We start from the raw sequence: 24,700 nt of genomic DNA, 5'->3' as shown, positions 1-24,700 counted from the left end.
GCTCTGCTACACACCAGCTGGGTGACCTCCAGCCAGTCCTTCAACCTCTCTGTGCCTCAGCTTCCTCCTCTGCACAATGAGGATGATATCAGTACCTCTGTCAGAGGTCGTCGGGAGGATGAAATGAGGAGATACGAGTGCCACGCTCAGAAGGGAGCCTGGCATCTGTAGTTGTGAGTACAGGGAGGCCTTCTCAGGCATTGCAAGTCCAAGCACGCGGTAGAGGGGGCACGGCAAACTGTTTTGGTTCAAGAAAGTTCACCTCCAGAGTCCTGAGTGTGTTGACCACGAATTACATGGTCATTCCCAGAAAGGAAGCACAGGTGGAAAGGAAGGAAGGAAAGACGGAAGGTCGCAGCCCCTCTGATGCCCAGCCCTGGCTGGTACGCAGAGGGTGTGGACGGCTGAGTTGTGGTTCAGGGGGACCGTCTTGAAAGCTCATGTGCCCCCTCCCTGCCCCCAGGGACATCGGGAGCTTGGGATTCTGTATCCACGCAAGCAGATTCCATGGCCAGTATCCTAGAAATCTGGGTCCTTATCTCACATGAGTCAGTCTTCCCCGGAGTCATTTACCGATACTGTGGCTCCTCTCTGGCATCTTGCAAAATCTGTTCTCTATCTGCATCAACACGGGAAGAATCTCTCTCATGTGGAACTCTTGTCCGAAGCCAGCCATGCTGCCTCTCTGCAGCGTTGGGCGGGTCTACTCCCCGCTGCACACGTTGTCACAATGCCTGGATTTCAGGCTTTCTCAGCCCGTGTCTTTCAATGCACTGGTGAAAGGAGACACAAATCGTCTGCTGGTTGGTGTTTGCCAAAATGTGGCCTTAGAACGGGATGAAGTGATGGCTCCTGGTGTGAAACCTGGTTCCCCCTGGGCCTACACCCAGCCTGAACAGCTCCTTTAAAACCAGAAGCAATTTGTCATCTTTTGATTCTCTTCCAGCACAATCCCTGTCACAGGTAGATAAATGAGGTGGCAGATGGGTGTCCAAAGGCAGGATCGGCTAATCCCAGCGGTTTCCCGCGGAGCCGTCACTCCGCAAGGATGGAGAGCACAGTGGGGTGGTCCCTGGCTTCAGGATTGTAACCGTCAGCAAATTTTTTCATTGTATGTCCCATTTATATGCAAGAAATGCTTTCTCAGAATCTTCTGGCCTCCAGTGTGCCATCGATAGGTGCATTTCTCATTTTAGAATCCTGAAATGAATCATGCGTTTGTGAGCTCAGCCTCTCATGTCTGTAGTTGCACAGAATGCCACAAACCAAATCATTGTCTCCGCAGAAGCCAGCAAGAACCCCTGAGTCAGAAATAGACAGGGGTCGGATCCGACGTTCTAAAAACCTTTGATTACAGAGAGCCAATGGGAGAGGCAGATGTGTCTCAGTTCACCTTGAGTTGCATGCTCTGTATGTGTGTTTACACCCACACAGTTTTCTACACAGCCCACATGGACTTTAGATTTTCTTGGTTGCATATAGCTAAAGTCACTAGGCTATTCCCAAGGATGCAAGAGGCAGAAGAGGCCTCCTGGTTGCCAAAACATGGGTGACCCATGACGCCCCTCTAAATGCAGAAGGATAGCTTTGTGTGGCGGGTGAACTCGGCTAGCCAGGGCAGGCCTCACGCCCACATCAGGGGGCTGAGTGTGCTGCAGGTCCGGCCAGGCAGCTTTGATCTCTTCTGTGGTCATCGGTCACACCCTTCACCCCCACAGCTGCCAGATTAACTGGGCATCCACGCTCACAAGGGCCCAGCCATGGCTGCATCAACTCAACTTCATCCCCAACCACAGGAGAATCTCTGTGCCCTGATAGTATTACAGTGACTCATTGGGCATCACTGAGGCACCCTGAGAAAGGAGCCGATGTGGAGCATCTTTTGAAAGCTGGGTCTATTGAGCATATACCAGATTCTTGCGCAGGCCCCTGATGCTGGTGACCCTGAGGAGTTTATAGCCAGCTCTTAATTATCTATGGTACTGAAGGAGAAATCTACCAGGAACTTTAACGTTTAAAAATAAATCCTTCCATTCAAGCTTTAGCCAGTGGTATCATACTAGAAATCTTTTAGGGGAGGATGGTATTTCCTTTTATGTTTTCCCAATTAATCAGTTTTAATTTGCAGCAAAGTGACCCAATGGGGGCGAGAGTACGGCACAGGAGAGTAATTTGCATGGGGCTGAGAGATGGGTGCGGGTTCCTCTTCCTGCCTCTTCCAGCCTCTGTTCTTCATCCACAGACTGTGTTTGCTGCGTCTGCTTTTATAAGGTCGGGGGAGGATCAAATGAGTTCACGAATATAGTGCTGTCCCCCAGCCCAGCCGTAGGAAGCACACGATACATCTTAGCTGTTATGACTTAATTAGATTTACAGAAAAGAGGAGAAATTCTTCACGGGAGATGATGGAACAACAGAATACTTTGTTCCTTAAAAGACAGACACATAAGTGAATCTTTAAGGTAATTCTGCATTTCATTCATGGTGAACTCACACCATCTTTTCTTTAAGCTTGTAAGGCTGAGCCAGCTGTACATGATAGATTAAACCCACACATTTACTTCTTTAGAAAAGTTACTATTTTGAGAGTGTGATCGTTGCTGGAAAAAAAAAACAATTTTGTTGTGCCTCCTGTCCATTGAAAAGATTTACATGTAAAGAATGATTTGCATTTCTTGGATTAGTGTCTTCAAATTCCTGCTCTCTTTTCAAGCTTTGTCATAAAGCAAGGGGAGGGGGGCCTCTAACCCCTTGAGGAAGGAATTCCTTATAATTCCTCTTCATTGCCGCAGAGCGTCTGGCAAATAGTAGACACTCAATCAATGTCTTATGAATGAATGAATGAATAATTTAGATGTTTAATCCTTTAAGTCAGTGAGACACAACCTTTAGCCGGGCGTCAGAATTGTTTGGGGGGGCTTGTTAAAATACTGATTGCTGGGCCCCACACCACCCCCCCACACCCCCGGTTTCTGATTCAGTGGATCTGAGGTGGGGCCCAAGAATTTGCATTTCCAACCCGCCTCCAGGTAATGCTGATGCCGTTGGCCCAGGGGCCGTCCCTTGGGCACCAGTGCTTTGGGGTCCCCTCCAGTGCTTCGGGCCACTGCTTTTTTTACCTTTTCCAAGCCTTCCAAGAGGTTAACATCTATAGCTGTCTGACCTTGCCCCGTGGAACTGAGATAGATTTTGTAAAAATTCCTAGGATTCAACCAGATAAGAGAGCACCTTGGATTTCTTTTTAATCAAAAATTACATCTGTGATCCTCGTCTAGTTATGAGAGAAGTAGGAATCGGGTCACTACCTCCTTCATGACCGCGGTGTGTGCAGGCGGGACACCGCCAATAGCCAGGGAGCAGAGGGGCCATCCTTGCAACGTTTCAGCCGGATTCCATCTCCTTCCGGTTTTGGAATCCCCACTTAGTGTCAGAGGCACTTAACTGCAAAGTTGAAACGAGACGTGACCTTTTGCAGAAACCACAGATGAGCAAAAAGGGTACAGGAGAAGAGCAGGTGATGCAAAAGGGAACACGATATTTGCAAAGTCTTCTCATGCCCACTGTCGGCCCGACTGAAGTCATTAGGCCCCCCGGTTCAGGAATGAGAAGGAGCTGCATGGCCTGAGGAAGGCTGCTGTCTGCAAAACGTCATTCTCCTAATTCCAGAGGTCACTTTGGCTGGCAGGCAAGGAGCTAGCATTCCGAACCCAGGGCCCATGGAGGTCCTCCTCCGTCCATCGCCCTCTTCTCGGGAAGGGTCCTCCAGACTGTGAGGACGCACAGGAGAGCTGGGGACGGGTCGACAGAGGGTACTAGAGGGACACCAGACTCTCTGAACAGAGAGGAGAGTGGATAGAACCTGAGAAGCCATGGAGGGGAGGAGGGGACCATGGCCTTCCTCGAGGTAGTGAGAGTGTATTAGTGACCTGTTGCTCCATCACAAATGACCCCAACACTTAGCAGCTTAAGACCACAAATATTTATTGTCTTACGCAGGTTCCAGAGAGCTGGGAGCGGCTTAGCTCGGTGGTTCTGGCTCAGGGTCTCTCATGAGGCTGCAGTCAAGCCGTACAGAGCTGCCATCATCTGAAGGCTTGGCTGGGGCTGGAGGACCCACTTCCAAGATGGCACCCTCATCTGGCCATTGGCAGGAGGCCTCCGTTCCTTGCTCTCAGTACCTTAGGCCTCTCCATAGGGCCGCTCACCGTGTAGCAGTTAACTTCCCTTGGAGCCAACAATATGAGACAGAGAGAGAGGGGATGTCAAGATGCCTTTCACGTCCTAGTCTGTCACTTCCACCTTATTCTGTTCATTAGAATGAGTCACTAAGTCGGACCCACACTCGAGGGGAAGGGAATGAGGATCCACCTCTTGCAGGAGGGGGCCACCACCGAGAGTGGGCCTCTTTCATCCTCCTCTTGCCGGACTCAGAAAAGTACAAGAATAACTGATGTAGGGCGTTTGGTAAAATGATGCTGGGAGCTTTGAAAAGAACTCCAGAGGGGGCTTTGGGAGTTTTGCCTGGTTGGGCTGAGGAGAGGCGGTGGGGTAGAGGAAGGGATGTGGAAAACTCTGTGGGCTTTGAGCCCACCTCCTACTGGGATCATGCAGGCCCCTTTAGGCCAGAGGGCGACCTTGCTTAGAAGGACTGAAGCCACCTGTGAGTCCCAAGGCTCAGGTTTGGTTCCAGAGAAGAGGAAGAAGGGGCTGGCAGCTTAGAGCCAGCTCTACGCTGGAGAGCAAGCGACACACAGCACTGTGCGTCCCCCTCCAGATTATCTGGCCTGCCAGGGTCCCAGTAGGGAAAGAAGAAGGGCTTAAGGCAGAAGTGGTGTGCTAGAATCAAGAGGAGCTTCTGGGCTGTGCCTCTCGGGATGGAAGTTTGGGGGGTGGGGGATGCTAGGAAGCAGGATGGGGAGGAGCCCCACTATTTTTCATTAAAGCGATCCCACTCAGAGTGATGGCTTAGCAGCGCCAGGCACAGCAGCCGTCGGCCCTTTGTGGCTGCGGCTCCCAGGTCCCACACAGAGAGCCTCCCACGGGAGCAGATGTTTATTTTGGCCAACCCGGCTCCATAAATGGATCCACTTAGCAGCCTTCTGAGGATGCAGAACCGTCCGGTGTCATGTTGTACTGTGTCTGTTCTTATCTCCCCTATTATCCCTAGGGAATAAGCTAATCAAACTTGCTGATGATTTTACACTGAGAAGGAGATAGCTGGTAACTTGGGTGACAAATATTAGAATACAATGTGATGTGGATAAATTGGGTCCATGTATTAAGGGCTGTAAAATGAGATTCCATCAAGGCATGAATAATGGTGCCTGTGGAAAAGATTAATCAAATGCCCCATTAAAAGGTATAGGGATTCTGGTCAGACGGCCCCTGTTTAATTACCCTCCTGCCTCCCCCCACTCCCCACTCCATTCTCCCTGAAACTGCTTTCTACCAGGAGAAATATGGAAAAGAGTTTAGAGGAAATAATAGAAAAATTGGGACATACGTTTTGGTAGAACGAGATTACGAAGACAGATTTAAGCAACCAGTGTTTAATTTAGGGAAAAAATAAAAGGCAATTGGCATGAGCAATCATTTACAAATGTAATTTCCAAAGGCGCCCTGTTGATACCGTTCAGCAAATGCCAACAAAGCATTTACTTTCCAAAGGGAGAAAGCAAGACAACAAGAGAAATGAAGGCCTCTGCAGGAATGGACCGGAGAACAGCCAGGCCATAGAGAAGAGTCAGGGGTGAAAACGGACAGTGCCGAAGATAGACACAACGTCGGAAAGATCTCGGAGGACTGGCATTGTCTGCAGAAGGCTTCCCGGAAGAAGAGGCTCCCGCGGGACCCTGAAGTACGGAGAAACCCCCACGTACTGCAAATTCGTGAGCACACTCTGGTGGCAGGGTTTAGGGAGATAGTGGGCTTGAGCAGAGCAGGGGGCACCTGTGGGGTTCTTCTCTCCATCTCCACCCCCACCACCACCACCCTGGCCCAAGCTCTCATCACCTCTCGCCTGGACAACTACAAAAGCCTGCCAGCTGTCTTCCCTGCTTCCACTCTTGCTCCTCTACAATCCATTCTGCACACAGAAGTCAGAATCAAAATCAAAGTTAATCATATCATTCTCTTGACTTGTGGCTTCCCATTGCTCTTAAGCTAGAAGTAAAAATCATTATCGTGGCTACAAAGTCTTACGTGGTCTGAACCACATCCTGTGCCAGGTTCCCTTTCACTCTCTACATGCCAGTCAAGCTGGCCTTCAAAATTTCAGCACATTGGGTCTTCCTGCCACAGGGCCCTTGCGCATGCTTTCCCTTCTCTGCATACGATTTTCTGTCACCCCCTCTTCCCAAAGCTAACTCTGACTCATCCTTCAGAATGCATCTTAATGATTCCTTCCTCCTGGAAGACTTCCCTGATTTTCATAAGTAGGTCAGCTCTCCCTCGTACCTTGGAAACAAACGTTTATTGTGTGAACATATGATTAACGTCTGTCTTCCCCCCAGACCACAAGCTGTATGAGGTCAGGGATCCCGGCTTTGCATCCCCAAGAGCCTAGCACAGTCTCAATAAATAAGTATTGACTGGATCGTGGCGTTTAATTAGGAACGATGAGATGAGTCAAGAAATTACACTTGACTAGTTTGTACCAGAGTGCCATTAGGAATTCTTTCTGGGTTGAAAACCTGAATTCATGTCCAGACTCTGCCACCTGCTGGCTGTGCTGTTGTAAATAAATCACAGATGCTCTCAGCCTGTTTCCTCATCTAGAAAACGGGGGTACCAACAGCCACTTCACATGGTTGTAGCAAGAAATTAATGAAATAAAATACATAAAAGCGTTTTTAAACCGTAAAACAAGACAAATGCACCCTGTCCTTTTTCCCAGTGCCTGGCACATCGGGTCGTTAAACATACGTTGGATGAATGGATGGATGGAGGGAGGGATGGATGGATGGATGGATGGAGGAACAGATGAATCGTTAGGGAGCCAATACGAGAGCCAGGAGGGGAGCCTGGCATAGGGAGAGCAAGACGGAAACCAAAAGAGGAGAGAATTCCAAGAAGTAGGAGGAGGCTGTGGAGCACCCACAGTATCACATTCAGTAGAGCAGGCGGGGAGAAGGAGAAAAAGACAATGCATTTAACTTGGGTGGAAGGAAGTCACTGGTGACCTCAAGGCGAGTCCTCCTCAGCCTTTTCGTGTCGTCTGTGCTTTCAATGACACGCCTTAATTGTAACTTAATCACTTTACTGATTTTTGTCTTTTGGGGGAAATCAAATTGATTTGCACATACAGCAAAATTGGCGAGATTACCCCAGCTGCTGCCGGCAGGTGCTGACAAGTGAAGTGAGCGTCGGAGGATAAGAAAATACACTCAACATTTATTTTAATAAGGCCCAGAAAACCTTAGTTATTTAATAAATTGCCATGGATAATTAGGTTTCCTTTTCAAGGGTGGTTTCATTTTTAACTCCCTGAGTTCCGGTAGGAAGAGGGCTCCGTGTGGAGGCAGGGCCTGTGGTATGGGAGCCATCCAAGGGCAACTGCCCATTTCTCTGAGCTTTTTTCTGTCTGTTTGATGGCACCCCACTTCCTACCAACAGCCATCCATGCAGAGAACATCAGGTCACACACACGCGCACGCACGCGAGCCCTGAGCTCCTACTCCTTTTGACTGGTTACTCCTCCAGCACGGCAGCCTCACCTCCATGCCAGATTGTGATTCAACCCGTCTGTGGGTGGGCCTGGGGAGGGAGCCTGGGCCAAGCCCACACCCCAGACTGGTCATCTGAGGGCTGACTCCCAATGAGTAAGAAGGACATGAAGAATGAGCGTGACTCCATGGCCCTTCCAGCATTTGTCTTTACCCCCAGCGCTCCAAACCTGGCTGACAAAATTCGGTACTCAGTAGGAAAAATGTTAAGAACAGACTAGAAGAAAAGGCCACCGAATATCTCGTGTCCTTGTAGCAGCTGGCGGCGTGGAACATGGGCTTATGCAGTGAGGAGATGGTATTTAAAAAGACTGTGCGAGGTTAAAAGAGAGGGTTTGCAGGCCTGGCTGGAGGCCCCTTCAGCAGGGATGGCTCAGGAGCAGGTTGCTGATCCAAAGGCAGAATCGTGCGTGTGTCTGTCCTCTCCCCCCATCTCCCAGATCAAGGGCTTTCTTTGCCAGCCCCGGGTTTGGTGTTGAGTCTCGTCAGGAGACTGGTTTTCTGTGAACCGGTGCACGCAGTTTGCCGAGAAGAAATGGTCCTTCTCCAAATGGCGCTCCTCCTGGGAGACCCACCACATTCCAGCTGGGAGGTGGAGGGAGGTACAAAGAGAAGACCTCGCGCATCCGCCTGCCTTCGGTGGTGGACCTCACGGGGAAGCTGTGTGGTCAGTGGGGAGGGCTGGGTGCAGGCAGGGTGGGGCCCTCTCCCAGGGTTGCATGGCAGGGACCCCAGACCTGGACCCTGTAACCACTGATCTGTCCTCCCCCTGAAGGAGCAAACCCTGAAATTCTTGAGTCCTTTCAATGTCCAGAATCGCGAGGACAAAATCTCCTACTTCAGACCAAACAGCGTGGCAGTCCGAAGCTGGGATTGGAGTGAGGGTCACAGCTCAGCTCTGCCTCGCCTCACTCCTGCCCTCTCCGAGCTGAAATCTTCTCATGTGTAGAAAATGGCTATATCATGCTTTCTCAGAGAGGTGGCGTGGACATTAAATGCCACAATGCCCAGATGTGCTGAGACCCGGCCCAGCCCGCAGGAGAAGTGAGCCAACAGAAGTGTGGAAGCCAGGATCCATTTAACCCCCTTTACGAGTTACGGCCTCCCTTCCAACATCACTGCTGGGCCCCAGCCCCGCCTGCCCTTGGGAATTTCATAGCATGGGTGGGTAGGTCTTAGAGGCTGGCGTTGGAGATCTTGAGAAGAAAGGAGTCCGTATGGGAGCTGGGGAGCAGGGCAGGGACGAGAAAAGGGTTCAGAGAAGAATTCTGCCGGATTCCTGGGGATCCAGAGATGGGGTCCAGAAGAGCGGCACAATCCAGCCGGGAGGACAGGCAGGCAGACTTGAAATGTCACAAAAACAGGGTCACAGAGCCCCAGCAGGAAGAGGTGCCACAAAGGAGGGTCAAGTCTTTCAGAAAGGAAGACTCGGACGATAACTGAGAAAACTGCTTTTGAATCATCTTTGCCTTTTCAGTGAAAACGAATTCAGATTAATTTGGTTTTGAGAATTTTAAACACACACGTTGTAATCATTGGAAATACCCTCGGGCGTTGTAAAAACCAGGGTTGGAAATCACTTACCATCTACAGTGTCAGAGCAGGAACCCAAGCTTGCAGATTTTAAAAAACTCCTGGGCCCCGGAAAGAAATCAGTCTGCCGTGAGGTCTGCTCTGAGTCCTCCGTCGCGATCTTCTTTCCCCGCCCCGGTCCTTCCCGCCCAGCCCACCTTCTCTCCACTGTGGACAGAGGTGAGGACACTCAATCCTGATTTCTTTCACAAAGACGACCCCTAGGAGAACCATGGAAAGAAGAGTAGAGAGCCAGAGTGTGATGAGTTGGGGCCGCTGCCTAATTTCTTTTATTCCCCCTCTGACGTCTTTTAGACCCCTTTGGTGGCTGTGTAACTAATGCTATAATAAAGGTTTGAAGGTCGTGCTGGCAGGACTATTGGATTTGAAGGTACCTTGACTTTTGAACTTTTTATTGCATCCATCAGTTTTGGAGGGTTTTTGTTTCCTGTGCAAATCCGAACAGACCCCACACCATATTTAATTTTAAGTATTAAAAAACCTCCCGTCCATCTCCTAGTCTGACACTGGCTCATTTCTTTTGTCCATTGTATGGGTTGCTTAGCCTGGAGCATATAATTTAGGGTCCTGGACTTACTGGGGATGTCCGGAGGTCACCGTTAAGTGGATGTGCCGTTTGTTACGTCAATATTTGATTAAAAAAAAAAAAACCTTTTGAAAATGCTAATAATTATGTTCGTCAGACTGCCTGCTGAGATTAGAGAAAGCAAAGAATTTTCAAGCTTACTTTTCTTGCTCCAAACCATAAGTAAACGGCCAGATCTCATCTTCCTTTCATCTGTCATTTGTATTTATTACATTTGGTGAGTCTGGTTAGTGGGATGGATTCCTTAGGTTTTTGCTACATCCCGGATCCTATTATGCAATCATCTGTGATAAAACCTAATGGTGTACAACCCTGGGCCCTAGAGCGTAGCAGGCAGCCAAACCGCATTCCAACTGTGTTTCCTCCTGAAGCGAACTAGATTGGAAGACGTTAAAGAGAAGCATTCCTCAGCCGCTTGCAATTGCAAAAAAAATTTTCATAAATCAACGGATCCGCAGAGAGCTGCCCCCAGCTCCCGACCCCCTGCCTGCCTCGTTCCTCCAGTGTGAGAGCCCCGTTTGCCCCACGCTCTTGAGAGAGGGATCGCCTAGGCTGTGCCCACATTCCGGACGTGACTTGCATACAGGTGGTTTGCAAATGGGCAATTATTTGCGTTAAGAATGAGTGCGGTTGGGGGCCAGCCCGGTGGCGCAGTGGTTAAGTTCACACGTTCCGCTTCTCAGCGGCCCAGGGTTCATCGGTTCGGATCCCAGGTGCGGACATGGCACCGCTTGGCAAAACCCATGCTGTGGTAGGCGTCCCACGTATAAAGTAGAGGAAGATGGGCACGGATGTTAGCTCAGGGCCAGTCTTCCTCAGCAAAAAAGAGGAGGACTGGCAGCAGATGTTAGCTCAGGGCTAATCTTCCTCAAAAATAACGAAAAAGAATGAGTGCCATTGGACACGTTGACGAGCGCCAAGGGCAAAGAGCAGACAGTAGGACACTGCATGTTAGACGACCTGAGTCTTCAACAGATAACTGGGACAGAAAAGAGATAGATGGAGAGAGAACTGGTCGCTTAAAAGAAGCTTTAAAGCCATCTAAAAAACCTGCAAGACTCAACTTCAGTGTCTAAGGATACACACTTGGGTGACAAAACCATAAATAAAGACAAGGAAGCCCGTCGGGAGTGGGGTCGCCTTGGGGACCAGGAGGGACTGTGGTTGGGACAGACGCACGGAGGGGCTCCCAAGGTGGCCGCACAGCTCTCTTCCTCCGCCCGGCTGGCGGGTATGGGGCATTTCCTTCTAATCCTTCCCGATGCAGCACATTTGTTTTGTGTGGTTTTGAGCGCCTGTGCTTTATTTTACAATAAAAACTTCTTTTAATGAGTTCTCTTGGGGTTCCCATTACCTAAAGTCTTGCAGGAATTTGACTTTTGGGGGAGTGTCTTATAATAAAATATGTCTTACTATTCTCACTAAGAGGGGAATTGTAACTCCAGCTGGAAACTCACCCGTGGGGCTTTCTGGCAGCTTGGTCAGAGAGGAGAAACAAAAGAGGGCCTATTGATGGAGGTTTCGTGTGTTCTGGCTGCTGAAGACTCCTCCGGTTTTTCTTCCTTCCCTACTTTCCTGTGTATAGGTAATTGATTCGTTAGTGACTTTTAGGAACAGAATGACCCCTGCAGACCCACCTTCCCTGGACCCTGACCATGGCCGTGGTGCTCCCTGCTCCCTCCTCCCTTATCTTTAGTAATCTTTAAGAACCACAAAGGTTTGCTCAGGGGAACTTAGCCCCCCACTTTCTCCACCTCTGATGGCCCTGCCGGTGCCAGTCTGAAGTGACACCCCTGGTGGTATGATTTTGGGGTGCCCTCTGACACACCTCTCATTCTCTTATCCGAGGCCTTCCAACCCTGTTGAGTGCACTTCCCCCAGAGCATTTACCATCTTCGTGTGAGTAAGCTGGGTGAGAGTTGGTTTCCATGGAGGGGAAAGTCACAACGAGGAGGACCCTGGAAACCTGAGGTGGGGCCACAGTAAGGGAAGACCCAGAAGAGGGGTGGTGGGAGTTTATCTTTCCTACTTTTTCTTCTTCTTAGCAGATCCAGGCTCAGTGCACTGATATTCTTCAGCTTCAGTCTAGAATCCCGCTGACACACAACATTCACATTTGTCCCTGGGGCTGCGTGAAGCCAGGTGTCCAGCTCTCTCAGTGCGTCAGCCTGAGTACAGGCCTCTTTGGGAATAAACATAGATTCAGTTCTGAGAGGGCAGGGACCTGAGCTGCTTTTGCTCACCATTCATTTCTCAACCTGGGCACGGTGCTTGGCACATGGTAGGTGCTCAATAAACACTTGATGGAAAAATGAACAAATAAACAAGGGACCAGGCCAACAGACAGCCTGCAGGAGGAGAGAGAGCACGGAGACTGCCCAAGATGGGCAGAGAGACAGCAACTCTGTCACTACAGGCTCCTGGGGACATCGCCTTCCCTTTCTCTCCACCCCTGAGCGTTTCCCCATCTGCAGCTTGGGGCCGACCACTCCTGCTCTGTGCCTCCCTGTCCTCAACGAGAAGATCAGCCAGGACCTAGTTCCTGAGAAGTCACAGCCCTTATCACATTTTCCCCACTTGCCTGGCACTTTGGGGGTCGTGGAAGTATTTTCCCACTCCTTGTCTCGTTTGCACCACACAATAACCCCATGAAGTAGGTCCTTCCCCCTTTACACAGGAGGAAACTGAGGCCGAGAAGGGTTACAGTGAGGGCCAGAGCTGTAACTAGAACCTGGAACTTTGGCTCCCTACGTCCACTATCCTTTCTGCTGCTCTGTCGTAGGCACTGTTGGCGATCCCAATAAAGGGATCAGGAGTCAACCCTTGCCCTCAAGAGGCTTAAAATCTAATTTAGGTGCAGAAAACTGCCTTCCACAGCAAACATAGGCCAATAAACCTGTTGTAGTACTGCCTGAGCCTGCCCTGGTTGACTTCACGGAGAGGCTGTGAAAGATTCTTTTTGTGCTGTTGTTTCTTGGAAAGCTTTTCTCTGTGTAAACGAATTCACAGAGTATAGAATGGGCTGGCTCCGCTGGCTTCCACACCCTGCTGTAACGGGGGGGTGAGGGAGAGAGGGAGAGCTTAAATAATGGAAATTTCGAAGACCTTATTTTAATCAGTGGTGTCAGTCTCATACTTCAGCAGACCTCCTTAGAAGTAACCACACTGTAGATAGGAAAAGGGTCTAAATAACTCGTCCTCGAGATGACCGCTCCCTTACACCAGTGTTGGCTGTCACAGAGCTGATATGACTGCCTTGCACGCAGAAATGCCCGTGCTTTTGGACATTCTTCCCTGTATCTTCTCTTTTCTGATGCTCTTATGACCCCATGCCCCAGGCAGGGCTGATATCCGGCCTTGGGAGCATCACGTGACTTTCCCAAAGCCCCAGACCCAGTTCTTGGCCACGCTGGACCGTGACCCCGAGCTCTTTCAGGCCCCCACCTCTTTTGCCACTTCCTTTCCTACAAGGGCCCCTCTTGGGCTTCTCGTTCAGCCGTCCTTAAGAAAGACCCAGCTGTGGCAGCTCAGCCCTGCGAGTCCACAGCACTGGCTCGCGCCAAGCTTGCTCCAATTACAGTGGTGAAGTATTCACGGACCACTTTGCTGTGTTACAATCATTTAATTAGTCTATGCCTAGGAGGAAGAGATGCTTTAGAAGCTGAAAGGTGAAAACTTCCGAATCTTCAGTTCACTGTGAGCTTGATGGCGTCGGGGTGATCTCGGGGTCTGCCCACTGCGCTCCTACTGCACTCGGCACCAGAAAGATAACCAGGAAGGGCTTCCTTCAAGGTGCAGCCATTGCTGAGGACTGCAGGAGGGTTGCGGCTGTCTTCGAGAAGGGAGGACAGACAGATGCAGGAAGAATGAGAAAAACGACATTTTAGGACCTTCAAGAAAATAACCAGGTCTCTTTATGCTCCTCTTGAGGCAAAAAGAAAGAAAGTTGAATTTATCTTCTTGGGCCCTGGATTGAGGATAGCCCTGAGGTTCACACCAGTCTGCCAGTTGACGGCCAGCGTCAACCTCGACTGCACCTTAGGGTGACCTGGGGAACTTCCACATACCCTGGTGCCAGGCCTGGCATCAGTTGTTTTAGAACTCCACACATGATTCCAATGTGCAGCCAAGCTCGAGAACCAATGCTCGGAATACCGACGGTGGCTTCATCAGGTGTCGAGCTGGCTGGGCTGAACTACATTTCCCAGAACTCCCTGTCCTGTAGGCTTCTAATTGGGTGGGCCGCAGAGATTCTTGGGAGATCTGGAGGACAGAAGGGGAGCAGCAGCTATTTCCTAAGACAGAGGTTGTCGTCGCCTGTGTGCTGACTCACCTCACGGCCCGAGGCTGCGGCCAGGCCTGTAACTGGGGATCCCCCTTCATCTGCTGCGACCCTGGGCCAGGTGAATGTGTTTAGCTCCACGATGATGGGCCCCGGCTTCTCGGGAAGATTCATACCATCAAGGTCAAAGGCAGCGAGGACTGACATGAGTTTCAGTCCATCGTCCCGGGGTTCCAGTAAAGGCCTGTGGATTCCACGTTGTTCTGGGTCTTGCCCACTTTTCATCCTTTTTTCCTGCCCAACTGCCTGGCCTGTGGACTTTGTGCTCCAGCATCAGATGCAGAAACGACAGCCTCACCGAGGCTGCCAACCAGCAGTTACTGTTGTAAAAGGTCGGGTACCTGTAAGAGAGCCGTATGTACACAGATCCGTGCTATCCGTCTCCATCCTTGTAGTTCTGCTCCTGCGATGGACGGATGGAGACAGCTGGTTTTCAGAACCGTGGATGAAGGGATCGTTTTTATCCACAGTGGGGGCTCAGTTTAGCAAAGAGCTGCAAGTGGCTGACTAGAGGGGAAGGCAGGTCTGACAGCTCCTCGTCTCCATCCTCACCCCACAATGTGACACCTGAGGGGCAGTTTGAAAACCCTTGGGAGATTCTGATCTCTGAGTCTGGTGGTACAAGGGAAATTCCTGGGGAGAATCTTTCTTTTTTTCTTTTGGTGAGGAAGATTGGCCCTGAGCTAACATCTGTGCCAATCTTCCTCCATTTTGTATGTGGGACGCTGCAACAGCATGGCTTAATGATCGATGTGTAGGTCCGTGCCCAGGATCCGAACCTGCGAACCCTGGGCTGCTGGAGCAGAGTGCACAAACTTAACCACTACACCACCAAGGTGGCCTTGGGGAGAATCTTAAAAATGCAGATTCCTGGGCTTCACCTCACATCTAGGAATCAGACTCTCAAAGGATTGGGTCTGAAAGTGAGAATTCTTTAAAAGCCTCCTTCACCCCAGCCTTTCTGGGGTGCCAGTAACGTTCTGTTTTTTGACCTGGGTGCTGGTTACATGAGGGTGTTTTCTGTGTCCACCGTCATTGGGTGGCACGCTTGTGATTTGTGCCCTTTCCTGTGTGCATATTATACCTCGATAAAATTAATTTTAAAAATGCCCGCCTCCCACCCTCCCACTCGCCATGATCACATGGTCCAGTGACTGGCCAAAGGGGAGAATGGCTGCACTGGGTGATTCCCTGCACCTTCCTGGCAAAATTCAGAGATGAGGAACAGGAATACGTTCAGCAGTCGGGGAGCAGTTAAGATGCTTCCACAATCCTGATACAACAATTCTGTGCAGTTACCACATGGAAGAAGAGGAAACAGTGGAGCAGCCAGCCAGCTCGAAGTGACAGGAGTGGGTGCAAAGGAGCTGAGGGGCAGTCTGCAAGACCACATTGGAGCCAGACCGTGGAAAGCTTTGAATGCCAAACCGAGAAGAAGGAAAAGCCACTTTCAAAGACTTAGGGCTTTATTTAGAGGAGCTCCGTAAAGATTTTGGGACTAGCGATTGATAAAAGTGGCATTTTTGGAAGCACAGTTGTAAATAGCAAATTATTTATCCATCGTATTTATCCATCATATCCATCACATTTATCCGTCATATTTAACTGCTCACAAAATATATCGTTTGCAGTGCAAACCGGTGAAGAACAGCACAGGCCCTGCCGCTGGAATGGGGCCTCTACCCACCTTTGGCGTCAAGACAGACGTTTCAACCCCGGCTTCTTTCTACGGTGCCTGCAGGCTCTACGCACTGCTCTGAAGGGCATTTAAAAAGGAAAAAAAGGCAAAGCCCCAGTTGTCGCATTCGAAGACCTGGGGGGTTCCGATGGGGCACAGCCGTCAGCCGTGATAGGTACATTAAGAGTTGATAATCCCAGTGCAGGGAGCAACCTCACAGGCTGATTCATTTTTTAGGCAGTCACTGTTCGAAACAGATCCAACAGTGGTTCTCAATAGGGGGTTTGGACCTGAGGGAGGGGGCTTCGGGGTGACAACAGAGAATTGGGTTGAATTACAGTCGTTTCTGGGGCTTTCTGAAATAAAGACGTGCAGGCGCTCCCACCCCCACCCCCAGAGTGGTTCTGATTCTCCCTCAGTTTAAACCCGCGGCCTAAAGGCTGTCTCGTATCTTCTTGAATCCAGAGCTGGCATTCTCACGACCTCTTTTAGTGGCCATTTTCTGAGTGTGACAACTTTGTGCACCCCCGCCCCCAACCCTTCAAAGACAACTGCAATGACTAGAACTCCTGAGCTTTCAAAATAAGGGCGGAATTAGGCTTGAAAGCTTTAGGTAAGAAAATCAAACCATAGGCATCATCAAACTTCTTTTGAAAGACACTTTCTTCCTCATCTTGCTTGACTTGCAGTGTTTTCATCTTACCCTTTCTTCCTCTCCCGTCCTCTAACCATACCCTAAACTCGATTTTGAGGACTGTCCAGAGAGAATCTTTGATCCCACAGGGAATTCCCTCTGGAACCTAACACGGTCCCAAACGTCTCTCCATAAATTCACAGGCCTGTGCAGACGGAATGCAAACCAATCCTGACATTAGTCTCAGTCTGAAATAGCTAGCAAGACAAATCTCATACGGAAAAACAACAACGGGGGGCCTTCCGAAGTGAGAGAGCAGTTCCCCAGCATCCTTGCCGTTTCCTTCCCCTCCTGCAGGTCATCTGAGCGTCGCTGTCTGTGAACTAGCGCTCCCATCCCCCACATCCCTCCCCAGCTCTTCGCCTTTCTCAGAACACTCTGAGAGCTCTTCCCCTTCTTCGTTTTTCCTTCCAGGATTTTCCAGGAAACTTTTCTCTTTAGTTAGTTTGCCCTCCTGGCTCCCGAAATAACCTGACGCTCTTCTTGATCTCCAGAGCGACCCGCTCTGGGCCCCAGAGGCAGCCCTGCCCATGGCCAGCTCTGAGTATGCAGCAGCTCCCCAGAACGCTTCGCTTGGCTAATGAAAGTTGGCCGAGGTACAGGGTGCACAAGCACCAAGCCCCAGGCTTGAGGAGGAAGCCTCTGGAAGCAGGAGGGCGAGCCTCAGCTTTCTGCTCAGTCATCCTCAGGCTCAGGGAACCAGGAGGCCCCCCAGCTGGGCCACTGTCTGGCAGGAGGGTTCCCACCACACTGGCATCATGTCTCCATGGAACTCAGAGGCATAGCACCTGTGCACGTGTGTGGTCCAACAGGCAGCATCTACTCAAAACAGAACCACAGCACGCCAGAGCTGGAAAGAGACCCTCCCAGATGACAGGTCCAACCGCCGCACCCCCTCGGTACAGTCGAGAAACCGGAGACCCTCCCAGGCTGTGCAGGTGGTTTGCCCAGAGTCCCTCAGGTAGAGAGCTCTGGGCCCCTCTCGCCCGGGTCCCAAGTCCAGCATTCCACCACTGCCACTGCCCCTTCTCACAATGCAAACTGAGTCTGCTATGACTGTGTCTCCTCACGGGTATTTTATTATCAGGATTATGGATCACCAGCAACAGTAACAGGTCCAACAGAGTCACCAGGCCCTCTGACCTGGGAAAGTCATGGCCCCCACCCAGGCTAGGCTTTGTGGTTGGGTGTACAGATGTTTATATATCTTATACGTATTTTTTTTAATATAGATATATATATGGCTTTTTTTTTTTTAACCGCAAGTAAGCTTTAAAGCTAATTTGCCTTTGTTTCTTCTTTCTTAGTCTTCCTTTCGGTTATTTTTTATTTAGGCCTCTAAGGGACTTTTGTGTACGTGGGATGTTTCTGAGAACTCTGCCTTTAGGCACAAGATGTAATGTCTCGTAGCCTGGGTTATGACAAACTGCACTGAAGGGTTTTACAGTAAAAAAAAAATCTTAGATTATGTACTATACGTATGGAATTTGTGTATGATGACTTTATGTTCGTAATGCACATGTGTTTTCACATACTGGTGGAGAATTACCTTATCACACTTCAGCGGAGGAAATGCAGATTTAATTAGAGGTGGACTTTGGGGGTTTTTTGAGATATAATTGGCGCATAACATTGTATTCATTTTAGGTGTACAACATAATGATTTGATATATGTATGTATATATTTCTTTAATTCATCATATCAGTAGTACGTGTACCTACTAAAAAATTCAAAAGGTACCAAAAGGGTCAACAGTCTCCCTCTTGCCACTGCCCCCAGCTGCCCCTTCCCCCTCCCGGGGGCCTTGGCTGTGAAACCCTCCCAGAGAGCGACAAGCGGCGATGTGTTTGTTTCTTTTTCTGTTTTAATAGATGGGTGTGTATTGTATACACTGTCGTGCTCCTTGCTTTTCTGACTTACCACGTTCATTCATTCCTTTAATAAATATGTACTGAGCTCCTATGACGTGCCAAGCAGTGGCTGGAATACAGAGGGAGCCAAATAGATGCCCGGCCTCTGGGGACTTTGTAGGGTAGAGACAGTGAACGAATAAGGGGAGGAAACGTCAGGGCAGGGAGGGGCAGGGGAAAGAGCCAGAAGCCGGGGCATGTGGCCTGTCCTGCTGCTGGGCATCAAAGGGCCAGGGTGGCCTGGAGCTTCTAGGGTGAAGACTAGTGGGAAGGGAGCTTGCCCACACAGGGGCCCAGTCCGTAAACCCTCCGAAGGACTCGAGTTTCATTCTAAGTGAGACGGAAGCCCTTGCACAGTTTTGAGCTGGGGAGAGATGGGCTCGTCCTGGTTGCTGGCTGGGGAACACCCGGTGGAAAGGGGATGGAGGAGCGGGACACCGTGGGAAGGTGCCTGTGGAAGTCCAGGTGAGAAATCAGGCTGGTCTGGATCGGGGTGGGGATCGTGGCACTGGGGAGAAGCAGGTTCTGGTTGTTTCTGGAAGGTAGGGCCAGTAGAATTTGCTGACGGTGTGGCTGTGAGGGGTGAGAGCAGCAGGAGGCAAGGATGACCCTTCGAACAGCTGGGTGGAGGGTGTGCTGGACTGAGATGAGGGACAGCGGGGGAGGGGAGGCATCTGGCGTGTGGTTTGGGACACGTTACGTGACAGGTGTGATTCAATGGGCAAGGCTTGGCAGACGGATACAGGAGTGTGGCCTGTGGATGGGGCCAGCATCAGAGAGACAAATCTGAGACTTGTGAGCGTCGAGGCGTTACTCAGAGCCCTGGGAACAGATGAGATGGGAGCAGCTGCCCAACATTTTTCATACCATCGTCCCTCTGGAGTAAACGGAGGGAAGGACACTGATACCAGGGCCTCCAACCCCCTCCTGCCACATCCCCATCCCTTGCTCCAAAGGCCAGGGGATCCATGTCCTGTCACAGTTGCCACTCCTTTGCAGCCAAATGCATCTTGTGGTCACACAGTGTGAAACAGAAGAAAGAGCCCTGGGCTGGGGATCAGGACCTGGAATCCAGGGCCAGCTCAGGCACAGTCAGCTTTGTGACCACAAGCCAAAGGCCCCTGGGAGCCTGGTCCCGTCACCTGGGAGGGTTCAAATTAGGTGGTCCTTAAGGACCCTTCCAGCTGGAATGCTATTTGCCTGTAAGTCAAGTGGCATGAGAAATTTTTAGGAGTTCCTGTACACCACCCACGGGAAAACCCACCGTCCCAGGATGCTCACAAAGTGGAAGGGAGACAGTGCGAACAACGTGGAGTGCTTTCCCAGGGGCAGGAAGGCAATTTCAAATGGACAGAAAGGTTGCAAAAATAGTTCACACACTCCCCCCATATATATGTGCATGTGTGTATACATATATACATTTGTATGTATTATATTTTGTTAATTTTTAATTTTTTGAACTCTTTGAGAGTAAGTTGCAAATATCACGTTCATTTACCCCCTAAATATTTCAGTGTGTGTTTCCTAAAAACAAAGATATTCTCTCACATCACCATAGCCCAGATATCAAAATCAGGAAACTAGCATTGCTGATACAGACCTTACTCAAATTTTGCCAGTTACCCTGCAGAGCAAAAAAAGTTAAAAATCCAGGATTATATGTGGTGTGCAGTTGTCGCGTCTCTTTACTCTCCTTTAGCCGGGGACCGTTCTTCAGTTAGCCGTTCACAGCCTTGACACCTATGAAGATGACAGCGGTGTATTTGGTAAAACGTCCCTCGATTTGGTTTGCCTGCTGCTCCCTCCTGGTTAGATCCCGGTTGTGCATTTTGGGGTGGAAGGCCCTTTAAAGGGGTCAGATCCGGTCTTGGGGCATCAGGGCAGTGCTGCTGAAGTGAGGAGAGTGGGCCCTTTGCATGAGAACTGGACAGCTCAGACACCTGAATGGAAATTAAAAGAGAAGATTCACCTGAGGGGGGCACAGCGCATGCCCATTACCTTCTGAGCTGATACTTGGCAAGAAAAGGGACCCTCTCCCCAGTAGATTTACTCTCCCCAGTTATGCTGAGTGTGTCTGATAAATCATTGCTCTGTGCTAGGCCTTCTGGGGCTTCACACTGTACCCGCATTCTCTCACTCAGTCCCTCGGTGACCTGAGGAGTGACAGTGTTTCTCTGTTTTACAAATGGGGAAACTGAGGCCCAGGGAGCACGTGCATTTAGGGGCAGAGCCGGGGATCAGACTAGCCTCAGCCTCCCAGCTCCCACTCTTTCCGCCCCGCAGTATCATTTCAAACCTGTCAGGGGGTCCTCTCCACCATCAGCCCTTACTTTGCTTTTGCTCCAAACCAGGCTTGAACGGAGACCCCAGCTCTGTTTCCGCTCCTGTCAGTGGTTGATAGTTGGTTAATATGCAGGATTGCCGTTTTCTAGAGCGTAATTCTCCCAGATACAAAGACCAATTTTGTTGTTGCCGAGGAAGAAAGATCTGTTTCTTCCTAAGATCTCAAACCGGTTTGGAGGGAACCCCTAACCCCCGGGGCATCTGCTGGCCAGCTCTGAGAGGCAGCCAGGCCGCATCCAGCATCATTAGCTTGTGTGGCACTGGGTGAGAAGGCCCAGGTACACGCGTGTGGGCACTGCCCGGGCCACCACGCTCCAGCTGTGACACTCGGCATAGCCCTGGACCTCTAAGGTGGAAAACCCTCACAGCCCTCATTGCTGCCTTCTCAGTGTGGCCCTGAGGGGCACGAGGAGCCTTGAGAGAGCCCCTGCTGGACTTGACGATGCTGGTGACATCACCCCCTCACCCCACCTGGCTTTCCGCAGAGAAGACTCCCTTCCTGTCACGACGCTGAGCTCGCCTGCCGCCCCTCAACTCTCCAATGCAGTGGTTGGAGGACCGGGTTCGAGTCCGGCTCCGTGCCGCAGTCTGCCTAGCCCCTCGGAGTCTCTGGCAGTGGGAACAGAGTGCTGAGTGCCTGGCCCCACTGCCTGGCCCGGATACGCCATCATCCTTGGTTTTTCCTCTTCTTCTTCCTCCTCTGTTTTCTATCCATCCTAGTCCTCCTCCGTTTGGCTCTCCTCCTCCTCTCCTCTCTGACTCCCTCAGTAAAAGCAAGAGTTATTATTTTGTACCACAGTATAAATCACACAAGAATTTGGGAGCCTGAGTCCCACTCGTCTCCGACCAGGAAAATAAAAGGACCATCAAACCCTAGTTTGGAAAGCAGTGAGCTTGGCTGTAGGAGGTCTGGCTTTGCCCAAAGAAGCATTCGCTTCGTAGTCTTGGCTGGAGGCTCGGGGCTGGAAGCTGAGGTGGGCACGGTGTGTGGAGAGTGGGAGGGGCAGGCCGCTGGGCCCCGCAGATCCCCAACAGAGGCAGCTGTCACATCGCCAGGCAGTCACCTGTTTTGTCGGAGGGACCAGATTGTGGGCATGTGTATGCGAGGTGGGGGGCCTTTTTTCATTCAACATTAAAATAGCTTTCCTGGAAGTATGATCTTCTTTGGGCCTTACAACAGGCCACTAAAGTGGGTGTTGTTTCCCATTTCACAGACAGGAAACCTCAAAGAAACAAAGGGACCCCAAAGCCCACGTTTTTTGTCTTACGTGACCCTGCTTCTTTAACTCTTAAGTCTGTGGTTTTCCATCCGGGCTGCACAGTCTCATCATTTGGGAGAAGCTTGGGTTAGAGACGGGACATCTCTGGGAGTAGGGCCTGGGGACGGGTACTTTGCAAGAGCTCTCCGGGTAATTCTGATGTGTTTCCAGTGTTGAGAACCACTGCCCCAAATGTCCAGCGGATCTCCCCGGGTCTAGAAGCTACGGCGAGTGCGCATTCCTTCTATAGGAATTGTAATTGCTAAAACCTTCTGCTGACCCCTTTTCTCACTTCCGGCTTCCCCACCCGATGCCCCTTTCCTGTAGTTTCACATCCTGTGATCAGCTGCCCCTCGGGTCCTTCGTGGGCTGGACTGGGCTGGTCATCATGGAGCTGTCGGCCCTCTACCACACGACGCTTCCAGGTTCTGGCTCTCCGGCCCTGTCACAGTCATCATCCTTGACTCAGAGATTGTCTACACTGGGTTTTTCACATTGTCGTCTGACCCCACTAGTGAATCATGAAATCCCGTAGAGCGATGCATTTAAAAGTAAAATAGAGAAGAAAAGAGAAAATAGAGTAGGTCACATAGTAAGGAAAAGCAATGTTCTATGAAATCTCTTTGTATATATTTATATATATAAGCGAATGTGTATATATATGTGGGGTCTCAGTGAAAAGTCCTTATATTTCTTACTGCGGGTCGCAGTGCAGACAAACGTGTTTGAACGGCCCTATCCTGACATACACTTATCATTGCTTTCAGAACCTGGAGCAAAATGCTCCTCCTCCAAGGGCACAGAATGTTAGAGCGAGAGACCCAGAGGTCACCTAGTCCACTGGTCCCCCAAACTGGGGCCAGGCAGCTGCATGAGGACCCCTGAGGAAGCTTGTTAAAAATACTGGATCATCCGGCCCAGCCCTGGGAATCAGAATTTACTTGATCCAAGAATGTGTATTTTCTGATTCTGAGTTTCAAGAACCTCTGATCTAATCTACTTTCTTCATTTGACGTTGAGTCACGTACCCAAGGTCACATAGCTCCTTAGTGACAGGGCTGGGGCCCTCCATCCTTTGCCCTCCTCCATGTTCCATCCCACAGGTCTCTAGGGAAGGCCTGTAGGTTGGTTCTGATCTGGAACACTTGGTAAAATTACCTGAAAAGGTTTAAAAATGCAGCTGCCCTGGCCCCACCCCAAACCAATGAAGTTACAACCTCGGGGATGGGCCTGAAAGCCGAACTAAAGAGTTCAAATTTTGTTCTGGAAGCAATAGAAGCTAGTCCTGGAGTAGGGGTGGGCTTCTCAAACTTGAATATGCGGTTGGCTCCCCTGAGGGTCTGGTTAAAATGCAGATTCTGCTTCCAGGGTCTGGGGTGGGGCCTGAGATTCTGCATGTCTAACAGGCTCCCCCTTGCTGGTCCAGGGACCACACTTTGTGTAGCAAGACCTTAAGCTATGGTCCCAGGTTCCCAAGAGCCTACAGGCTTCCACGCCTCTGCCAGCATCTCCCTCTCTGGGCTATATCTGCTTACTCATCAGCAGGGACTTCCGCTGTGTCATTTGTCAAAGGTTGGCCTCGCTACCCACACTTGACAGCATCTTGACAGCAAGGACCTTGGTTCCAACTTCTTCATCCTCGCCCTCCCCAACCCACCCACCTAGCACTGTGTCCTTCTCTGCTGGGTTCCTGATCGAGGCAGCGGTGCCATCAGCTCTGGCTCAGCTCCAACCATCAGCGGATAGTTACGGCATATCCACCAGGTGGGCGCAAAGGGACCCCAGCCGCACACCCACAGCCTTTGTGGGAGGAGCTGGCTGTCCTGAAGGGGAGATAAGACAAGTGCGAAAGTTGCTATGACTCATGCCTGCTGAGCGGCACGGATCCTGTGCAGAGGAGTGCAGGCCATGGAGCCGAGCTGCCGGAGTTCGAATCCCAGCTCTGCTACCAGCCGTGTGGCCTTGGACACATCACTGAGCCTCAGTTTCCCCAGTTATAAAACAGGGACAAGAATAGTACATAATTCGTAGGGTTGTTCTGAAGGTTAAAAGACTTAGGAAATAGAAAGGGCTGGCACACGTGGTGATTGTAAGTGCTAGTGTTACCCAGTTCTAGGAAGAGAGAACTGGAAACTGTACCAAGACGTGCTGGAGCTTGAAGTACTCGCCACATTTGGATATCCAGAGATGGAGAAAGGGCATTGCTGGGCCTGGGAAGGGCATGGGCAAAGGCACAGAGGCAGACAGACAAGGACACAAAGAGCCAGGAGTCTAGTTGACTGACACTGCGGTGGGGCCTGAAGGGAACAGGAGCCCATGGGCTTAAAATATCAGGTGATGTCGGGGTGAAAATCCTTGAAGGCCGAACTAAAGAGTTCAAATTTTATTCTGGAAGCAATAGAAGCTAGTACTGGAAGATCTTTTTTTTTTTTTTTTTTTTTTTTGAGGAAGATTAACCCTGAGCTAACATCTGCTGCCAACCCTCCTCCTTTTTCTCTTTGTTGCTGAGGAAGACTGGCCCTCAGCTAACATCTGTGCCCATCTTCCTCTACTTTATATGCAGGACGCCT

At 50.5% G+C, this 24,700-nt stretch overlaps 1 protein-coding gene across 2 annotated transcripts in view; it reads left to right on the top strand.

Moving 5' to 3' along the window:
• The window catches only part of ATXN7L1 (ataxin 7 like 1), a 219,103-nt gene that overhangs the window by 101,352 nt on the left and 93,051 nt on the right, over positions 1 to 24,700 (top strand). Inside the window, exon 6 of one of the 2 annotated variants that reach the window (XM_023638870.2) lies at positions 5,668 to 6,759. The exons of the other annotated variant lie outside the window; for it this stretch is intronic. Within the exon in view, the coding sequence (XP_023494638.1) occupies positions 5,668 to 5,753 (86 nt within the window). The 3' untranslated portion in view covers positions 5,754 to 6,759. Of the gene's footprint in view, positions 1 to 5,667; positions 6,760 to 24,700 lie in introns of those variants that run through there. 2 annotated transcript variants of the gene reach the window in all.

Source organism: Equus caballus, chromosome 4 (genome assembly GCF_041296265.1).
Source record: "Equus caballus isolate H_3958 breed thoroughbred chromosome 4, TB-T2T, whole genome shotgun sequence".
NCBI lineage: Eukaryota > Metazoa > Chordata > Mammalia > Perissodactyla > Equidae > Equus > Equus caballus.
This window is presented reverse-complemented; position numbering and strand designations above follow the sequence as displayed.